The 9,988-nt window shown below is 45.7% G+C and overlaps 1 protein-coding gene across 1 annotated transcript; it reads right to left on the bottom strand.

Moving 5' to 3' along the window:
- Window positions 1-6,812: 6,812 nt before the first annotated feature.
- LOC119336570 lies at window positions 6,813-9,899 on the bottom strand. The gene is made up of 6 exons (XM_037608618.1): window positions 9,735-9,899; window positions 9,572-9,627; window positions 9,362-9,485; window positions 8,385-8,491; window positions 7,355-7,421; window positions 6,813-7,265 (listed from the first exon to the last, which is right to left on the bottom strand). Exons 1-6 carry the CDS (start codon window positions 9,805-9,807, stop codon window positions 7,186-7,188), a joined length of 507 nt encoding a protein of 168 aa, XP_037464515.1. The 5' UTR covers window positions 9,808-9,899; the 3' UTR covers window positions 6,813-7,185.
- Window positions 9,900-9,988: the final 89 nt, after the last annotated feature.

The raw sequence follows: 9,988 nt of genomic DNA, 5'->3' as shown, positions 1-9,988 counted from the left end.
GTCAAAAAGGACCAATATCAAGATTGTCTTAGGAGGCAACGGCGGTTTGAAGAAGCATTTCAGAGGGGCTTGGACGAAGAGCGTCGTCAGAAGGAGAAGATGGAACGAAAGAAACGCGAGGAGGAGAGGGCACGCAAAGAGAAGGTTGCTCGTGCAGAAGAGAGGGCAAGAAAGCTTGCACGGGCTCGTGATGCACAAGAGGAGGATGAGGCACGTTACAAGAAGGGCAAAGGGCCCATGTTTCCTTAGTGATCTTTAGATGCATCTATTGAAGTTGTATGTTTGTGACTGTCCGATGGTATTTCGTATGCCGGATATTTGATGATATTGCGATGCTTGAGACTATTTTATTCCACTATGTATGAACTATTTGTGATCTTTAGTGTTGAACTATTTGTGAGCTAAAAAAGTGTCAGACAAATTGTTGCTGAAATATTTTCAGCTATATATGATTGTCTAACATGTTGCTTTCTTTCATTTTGTAGATATTTGAACCCTACCGCCGCAGACTATGGCGGTAGGATGTGGCCACCTACCGCCGGGGGCAGTGGCGGTAGGCCCTGATACTCGCGCGCCGACCCAGACACCTGTCTGGTGGGGGGCGCAACAGCAAGGGAACACTACCGCCATAGTATGCGGCAGTAGGATGTGGGCACCTACCGCCGGGGCCAGTGGCGGTAGGCCCCTCATACTCGCTCGCCTGCCCAGACACCGTGTCTGGTGTCTGGCGCGACGCGAAGGGACCTTACCGCCAAAGGCGATGGCGGTAGGGTATGCTGGCCTACCGCCTGGGACAGTGGCGGTAGGGTTGGATCCCTGCAAAACAGCTGCTTAGGGGTAGAGATGGGAGTCAAAAACAATGTTCAAGTGAAATAAGAAACAATGTTCAAGTGCAACAATGTTCAAATGAAAAAAAATGAGATGCAACACCTGGTACATAGTTCAAGTGACACATGTCATGTCGGATAAATGAAATAAGAAGCAACACCCAGTGCATAGTTCAAATGACACATGTCATGTCCGATAGTTCAAATGACACACATCATTTCCCCAAGTTCAAATGACCAACATCATGCCCGGTAGCATCCTAAGTACCTGGAAAGGAGTCCCTAATAAGCCGGAAAAGATGCCCTAACCTGCTTAATACGTTCGATTAGTGCAACATGCTTTGGATTAGGCTTTGGTTCATACTCTGCATCACCCGCCAATGGATCATGCAACCCTTTTCCTCACGGAACCAGGCCCATCATGCACGTCGGGTTGGTTTCTCCGACACTCCTTGTTTGATTGCCCATCCAATGATCTGTCCGGGCTTTGCCATGTCCACCTCCTCAAATTCGTCAATGCTTACGGAGAACGCTATCTCCATTGCCAAAGTCCATCTACACTCATCTTCTTTCTCCTGCAACTCATTAACTATCTTTCATTTTTCTCTCTCGAGCTCTTCAGGGAACTCACAGAACACATACTTAATGAAATCTCTCTCGGCCGCGCATGCCTCTTCACAACTCTTAATCCATTTTCGAAGCTCCCTCATCATCCTACGGCGTCGTTCTACTTCACACTTCTCATATGCTATCTGCACCTCAGGGGTCCTTTTTTCCATGCTACATTGAATGGAAAAAAACAAAACTAGAACATCATAATCGAAGTAAAATGACTTGGCTTACATAACATAAGTGGAAATTCTATCCGTCCATCATAATCGAATTCAAATGACTTGGATTACATAAATGATAAGGGTACATGCCATTATAATCGAAATGACACTAGAACATCATGTGTTTGAAATAACTCTATTCGTCCATCAACACGACATCTTTGTCGTACGGCCCTGGGTTGGAGCAAATGACATCATTTCTTTCACGGACCCAAGCCCAACGAGAAGCCCGGCTAGATATCGGCGAAGATGGTTGCCTAACTAGCCAATCAATGATCTGGCCGGGGTTCTTCAAGTCCATCTCATGCACTTCATCCCGTGTACCGCACAATGCAATTTGCCTTGCAAGAGCACGTCTATGAAATTTCTCTTCCTTCTTGAGTTTGCTTATGTTTTTCTCTTTACCTTCATAGAACTCAACTTTGTTGTCGTCACACTCACTCACATAGTACTTTGAAAAGTCACTACAAGCCGCATTCAACGCATCGACGGCTTCTACCCACAGCTTCATCTTTTCCTCAATGACTTCACGTTCACGCTTTGCCGCCGCCTCCGCGGAAGACTCAATGAAGATGATTGGTTGCATCCTACAAGTCGAGGGGTACCTATAATGGTCATCGTAAGCATAACCTTAAACACTAACCGTAAGCACCAACCCCCATCCCACATTTGGTCTTCTCACACCAAAAAACCAAAGGCATCATAAGCTTAACCCTAAGCACTAACCCTAACCACAATCCTAGTTTGTACTATGAAGTGTTAGATCCACTAACTTGGCACTATAATAAGCACATATATAACCTTACAAATGAACTTGATAGTTGATTTAACACAAAATGACTAAAACTAGGGTTTGCAACAAAGCTAACAATGCAACCAAATGATGTGATTCCAACCAACAAAAGTGAGAGGGGTGGTAGAGATACCTTCAAAGATGAAAATAGTCCGGATCCACCGGACAAATCTCAAAGAATGAAGATGGATTTGGGAGGGCTTCAATGGGGAGGGAGGTGGAAAATAGAAGACCAGCTCGGGGAAGAAAGATGCTGAATGGGTGTGTGTGTGGGGGGGGGGGGTACCTTATCCTTTTCAAGTGGATGTGGTGAGGGAAGGACCCTACCGCCATAGTTGCTGGCGGTAGGGTACGCAGACCTACCGCCAGAGACTATGGCGGTAGGGTCCTGCCCTCACCAACTACAAAACAGACCTATAAACATCAGTTTTCACAGTTTATTTAGATCAAACAACAACATATATGCACAGTTTTCATAGCAGTTCATCATATGTAATGAATAGAGCACAAATAGTAGAAAACAAGTCCAACATAACACTACAAATATAAGTCCTCAAGTCCAACATAAAACTTGAAATAAAAGCCATCAAGTCCAAAGCAAACTAATAGCTCATGATAGTTCAACATGGCCAAACACTAGTTTAACATGCCCAAACACTAGTTCATTGTCCCATTCTTCCTCTCTTAGAGCACCCCTCATTCGCGGTCTTCTTGCGGCGACGAGGGACCAGCTTTTGGAACGGTGACGGGCTGAATGGATTATCATGAGGGTGAGAAACCCTTTTTGCTTGGGAGGCCGGTGGTGCATCCATCATTTGTGACATGTTCATCTCTTACGGGGCTTCGTCGTCCTGCAAGTCCACCTCCTCTTCCTCCTCAGATTCACCAGAGTCGCTGCCATCATCTGCGTGGCTAGAAGAAGCACGGGCATGGCTAGTATTAGCACCGGCGTGGCTAGAAGAAGCGGCGGCTCCACTAGCCCGCACCATGGATGTGCTCGGAGCATGCACATCTACGTCACCCGGGCTTGCGCATCCAAGAATGGTGACTAGCTTCCGGCAACATTTCATGAAACACTGCAGCAACAACAAAAACAAAGAAACAATGATTTTTAATGCAACAACGTAAGGCCTTGTGAAGTAAAACAATTTTAATGCAACAGACTAAGGATCTCTAGTGCTTACTTTCACCGTTTCCCTCAAGGTGGCATCCGACTCCAGAGTCCCGGGGTTATGGATTAGTGCATTCGAGCCTTCGATGATACTTCTATTGAGCTCAAAAGTCTGAAAATTCAACGTAAGCTCAAAAGTTTGCACAATCAAGATAATATGAATGCACTTTCAAATAGGTTCACAAGACTTACCACTCTATCAGTCAAGGGCGCATACTCTCTGTGAGAACCTTGCGTACTTCTCACTGTGGCGTCATACTCATCGTTTGATTCATTGTTTGCATCATGATCTGCAAGATCTGCGTCGGTCCACCTTGGCCTCAGACGCACCCGAAATCGCCTCCCATTGTCATACCACTTTAGATGAGTTTCTTTGAAATTCCTCATGTCCGCCAGAGTCATATCCGTCTCTCTAGAACCGAGCCTCTGCTCCCACATCTCGACATACCTAGCATGGTGTTGTCCCCACTCAAGCACATTCTGATTATTCTTTCGGTTCTGACTGCATTGAATGACAACAACAAAGCATAAGAAATAACTTGAACCATTGTATTGTTGGTTAACATAGCCTTGGTTAGTTAACTCACTTGTGAAGCTCAAGTCCACCCGTGCTTGCTGGCTCCGATGGGGTGCGTTGCCTCATACCAAATTGCATGGCCACTCGATGTGGTAGATGCCACTCGACAGCATAAATGCATATGAGAGGGCACCTGATCCGCCAAAGATGGGAGTCCCTAGTGCACATCTGGTTCAATGCGAAACCCCTATTTGCCTCGTAAGGCCTCCAGTTAACCTATCAATGAGCTATTAGTTCGGCCAATGCATTTGATGGAAGCTCAGAGAAAATATTGAATAGGTATACCTGATGATATGTGAGGTTGTCCATTTCGTTGATGAAATTCTTGTACAAAGACTTGTTCTTGCTTCCAAAAATTCAAACCCGGTCCCAAGAGAATGCCACGGTGGGGAGTCGAAAAACATCATCTTCTTCATTATGGCCTACCCACACGTGCGGTGAAGGATGCTTTTCAGGACGCCCAACCGGCAAACGCTCCCACATCCAGACCGAGAGGTCCCAAATACATCCACCCATGCATGGCCTCGAGGTGGTTTTCCTACATGTGAGGTCGAGCTGCAACCCAAAAAACAAACTGGTTAAATGTACTAACATAAGAGTTGGAGGAGTGCTCTTTGTAGGAATTCATGAACATACTACCATGCTTAATGAATATTTGCATAACTTGTTACCTGACGGTATAAGTAGGCGAGCCTAGCAGATCCCCATCTGTACTTCTCGTCCCAGTCGGCCAAAAAGTCAAGAAACATCCAAGGAGCAACGTCTCCAGAGCAGTCTCCAAAGACCACCTGTGATATGAGGTGCCACACATACGCTCGAGCATACTGCTCCACGGTCTCCTCATTGGCTTCTTCAGGGCATCCCGACCTATGATGCTGGAGCCAAGGGAATGGGACGCCGTTTGTCCTGTTGTCAGTCCTTCCCTGGGCACTAAGAGATGCCGAGCAGTCACCGATGAGAGCGGTAACCCTCGCACGCCAGTTCTTGCCGTCCACTCGTCTGGTGAGAGCCTTGCCGTCAATGGGCAGCCCAGTGATCATGGCAAAGTCCTCCAACGTCACCGTTAGCTCGCCACAAGGGAGAGGTGTGTCTCCGGCCGCCAACGATCGACGAGGGCGGTGAGAGCTGAATGACACATCGACGGCGGCACGCGCTTGAACTGAAGAACAAACGGTAGCAGCCCGGCACGCTCAAAGTACGGCTCGTAGCGCACGTCATATTGCATCTGGTTTTCCGTCATGTGGCTCCTAAAGCGGATGACAGCAAGTTTCTGTAACAATTGAGAAAATATGTCAGAAGCTTCCTTCATTCAAAAAATAGCATGAAAAATGTTACCTCTCCACGCTCGATAGCACGGGCACGATGGTCCTTGTCAAAAGCAAGGTCAAGCCCCGTATACAAACGCCCATTGTCCTCATCCTCGGCCATCCTAACAAATATATAAGTTTTTCACTTATTAGACAACATCGTCTAATACATATGAATAAATAAAACTAAAACCAAACACCTACAATTATAAACTGCAAAATATGAAAATACCATACTATTAGTATGCATTATCCATCACAACAAAAATCATCTATATGAAATACACACATTTTCACACTATGCATTAACCACCTACAAATTTTCCAAAAAAATCATCCTCACAATTTTACAATGCATTAACCATCTAAGAATTTTGCAATGCCTTCATCCTCACAATCTTGCATTCACCATACAGAAAAACTCCTCATGCAATTCATATCTACATAACAAAAGAAAATTGACCAACATATATGCATTCATCAACATATCCTCACATATCTCGCAATGGTTTCACCCACACATCCTTTCACAAGCCTACTACTAAATCATAAACTACTAAACAACTAAAACATCATAAATAAAAAATCAACACCACAACCTAGGTTGCACCTAGTGCCAAAAATAGCTTCAAAAATAAAAAAGCATTTCGAAAACTTATTGGAGGGAATGGAGGAGCTTGCCGGCCTCTTTGATTTGCCCCAAAGATCCGCGAAAATGGTGAAGGGAAGAGGGAGATCGAGGGAGGGGATCGGGAGGAGGAGAGAGGCGCCGCTCGCCTCTGTTCGATCGAGGGGAGGAGGAAGAACGGGTTGGTGGGTGGGGCAGGGCCCGCCCGCAGCCACCAAGCACAAAAGGCATCTACCGCCACCGTCTCTGGCAGTAGGCTGCCTAGACCTATCGCCACGGCCAGTGGCGGTAGCCACTTATCCACGTCAGTAGGCAGACGGCGCCATCGACGTTGACCGGGTCCCTACCGCCAGAGCTGGAGGTGGTAGGAAAAGGGTCAGATCCGAAAAAATTTCCCCAGAGGGGTCAGATGCGGCTTAACGTGCACAAAAGGATCAAAACAGTGAATTTGGCCGCCTCTCGCAGGCTCCTCATGCAGCACGTGAGCCTGTGATACGACGGACGAAACTCACCTCGTCCACTTCAGTGAAGTGCTTCTCTTGCCGTTTTACGATGAATACGAGGGCTAGCGGCCGAGAGCAAGAACTTGCTTCCTGCTCCACTGCGCATTTCCTCCAAGCAATAATTCAACTTTCCAGTCAACTTCTAATCCACAGGGCATGAAAACGCAACGCAATGAATGGGCAAGTTAGTTCCATGTCACGCTCAGAATCATCCACACGGCGGTTAACCCGCGCCTTCAGTTGCTATTGCCGTCAGCATCCGAGCGAGCAGTGGCAACCATCGGCACCATAAACATTTATAGAAACACATACAGCACACCAAAACGAGACATAAAAGTTCTTCAATTAGCCTTTCAGCCACCACAAAAATCTCCCGGCGAGTCGGAGAACAGAAGAGGGGCTAAAAACAAGTAAACATATGATCGTCATGGAGATTTTGCGCCAATTGCAGTTTCTTTAGAGGCCTGCATCATTCCATCCCACGAGTCTGAAAACACAGCCGGTATTCCTTTGTACTGATAGAGCGCAGCTGCAAGGTCATGGCCTTCATGAAGTTCTCTTGGGAGGAGACATGTTTTGCAGGAGTCTGGTGGTTGTCGCGATGACCACCAATTGGAGCAGGACACCTAACCAAAGCAATGAAGGGTGATGGAAGCCTGAAGTTAGCATCGCATATTTTGTCGTCAACCGATAAAAGGAGCAATCTAGAACTTACCAAGTGCAACACGGACCACATCAAACATCTCATAGCTTGTAATGGCTGCTGTGTTTTGCTTCGTGATCTAGAAAGAATCGGATGCTAATTAATCGATGTATTCGTATTCTGGAGGAAGAATTTGACAATAACTTGGTAAATAAAGGCAAACTCGTGCAGTAAATTGGTAACATGGAACTGCAAAGTGCACAGAGAATGCATTGACTATATTGCTGCAACGGAAGTGAAGTGAAAGCATAATTCTGGCCTTGATGATTCGGAGTTAGCACATGAATGTCTTAAATTGCCATCCTAAATTTATAAAAATTCAAATTCCAAAGCAATTTCAGATCTAAATGATAAGAAAAGACAGTTAAAAGATGGCAAAGAATGGAAATGCCAAATGGGTAGATGTGAGTGCCTGTATTATTGTTGATTGCACTTATAAGGATCAAGATATATGTAAATGATATATCATATACCTTTAAGCTAGCTCAGCCATGTGGACAGTGGCAATCACCTTTCACATGGGATGAGGACAATCCTACACAACATCTTTTTTCAACAGAAAAGGGAACTACTTACAAGTATTTTTCTTCTGCCAGATAAGCCTAATTTTCTTCTCATCTGATTATCAAACTTCTCAAATGTGCTGATGTTATTTATATGCTTTATATAGTCATTCTCATTCCATATTGAGTATAGTACATCTTCTTTGTAGCTGAATCATCACAAAGGCTTAAATTTCCCTCAACTGTTCAACTTCTAGCAGGTGATTGACGTTTAAGCTACATATTTTGGATTCAAGTCTAGGTCTAGCGCATAAATTGTCAATTATGTGGGACTAGACAGCAAACTCAGGGCCAACAAACTACAAGGAGTAAGAGTCTAGACAAAGCGGTTCCTAACTCAATGAAGCTGAAGAAGATTGAACTCATGGGTTTAGAGGTACTTAAGCTTGCCAAAGAAGCAGAGCCTTACATGAGACAACTTCACACATATTACTTGCAAAAATATTTAGGTACTAAATTACATAGTCCAAAGTTCAAACCTTCACGAACAAGTCTGAACGAATAATGCACGTCACAGAGAATGCAATAGCAATCGATGACAAGCTTGTGTACAACCGAAGAAACACTGCCACAGTCCGCCTCCGCCCTGTGAAACAACATGATCAGCTCAAACACCATCATCAACAAGATCAGCTAGAATGCAATCAACAATCTGATGAGGGTAGTTGGATAAAACAATGGCATAAAAGGATGCCCCACTGCGGAGAACCGAATGGAGTATTGAAGATTATTTCTTCAGATGTCCACTGACAAAGTACATTTCCAATTTGGCGTGAGTAAACTTTGGATACCTACAACCCCTTGATCATTTACTCAATATATGTCGAGAGACGGTAGGGGCTGGTCAAGAAAAAGGATCAGAAGCTCATACAGTGCTGCAATTTGCTTGTCGGTATGGAAGGCCTATAATAATGTGTGCTGTAATACAGTCATACTTGTTTAACCTAACATGATTGTCTTTAAAGCGTTCAGAGTGGAACTGTGGGAATAGTACTAACTACAAATTACTAGGAAGGGTTTCGTGCTATGGATGCCAATCAATATACAACTTGAAGGCTCTAAACAAAGCTCACGAGTTAAAACAACCACGAGAATAATCGAAGTACTGAAGTCTCCTAGTTTCGCTAGTCCTACACAAGGAGTGACCTGTGACCATCATTGGCGACTTGGCAATGTTTTCTCTGGATTGTATAGACTTTTTTAGCTCAGTGACACCAATTATATAATTTTAACTCATAGTTTTAAGTTCCCCTTTTTAGCTCAGTGATACCAATTATATAATTTTGTAGTCTTCCACTGAACTATGAAGCCCTTTCTTTTACTGAAACTTAGTAAAGGCTTTGTAGGATCTCATGGCGATTTTGTTACTAAAACCAGATCCAGATCTAATGTTTTGGGCAAAAGACAAGGAAATCTGCAAACAAAAGCTCAAAAACAGGTATAATTGACTCATCACCAAATTCCCCCAACAGAATGGCCAGCAGCCCGGCGGCCAAGGACAGCACGGCGAACTTGTTTATCTCCGCCCCCTTCGACAGAGACAGCAACAGCAACGCGCCCCCGGCAACTTGGTGCAGTGTCTACAGAAAGCAAACCACGACGAACACTTGTCAGATCAAGAACCGCAGCGATGACAAGGATTATGAGCCAGCGCGCCGGTCCTTACCTGCACGAGCATGAGCCGGGCGAGGCGGGATCTGCCGTCGGCGACCCTCTGGTACCCTGCAATGGCGCGCGAGAATCGCGGATGTTTTGGGGCTGGATTAGGCTTCCCGAAGCGAACAAGAAGGTAGTGGGGGTTTGGTGTTTTGGGGGCGCTGGACGCTTACGGGAGTCGACGACCATGCGGTAGGAGAAGTCGGAGCCATCCGTGCCGGACGGCCGGCCGCGCCGCTGCTGCATCGGGATGGACGACGACGACGGCGACGGCGGTGCACGCGGGGAAGGAAGGGGAGGACTGTCCAGGCAGGGCGCCTCCCTGCCTGCCAGAAGTCTTGTAGACGGAAAATACGCCACTTACCAACAGACGCGTAAAAGTGGGGAATGCGCCTGCAATGCTATTAAGCGTCACACGATCAGAGAC

The sequence above is a fragment of the Triticum dicoccoides genome, chromosome 1B, assembly GCF_002162155.2.
Source record: "Triticum dicoccoides isolate Atlit2015 ecotype Zavitan chromosome 1B, WEW_v2.0, whole genome shotgun sequence".
NCBI lineage: Eukaryota > Viridiplantae > Streptophyta > Magnoliopsida > Poales > Poaceae > Triticum > Triticum dicoccoides.
Note: the sequence above shows the minus strand (reverse complement) of the source record. Positions and strands in the feature narration are given on the sequence as shown.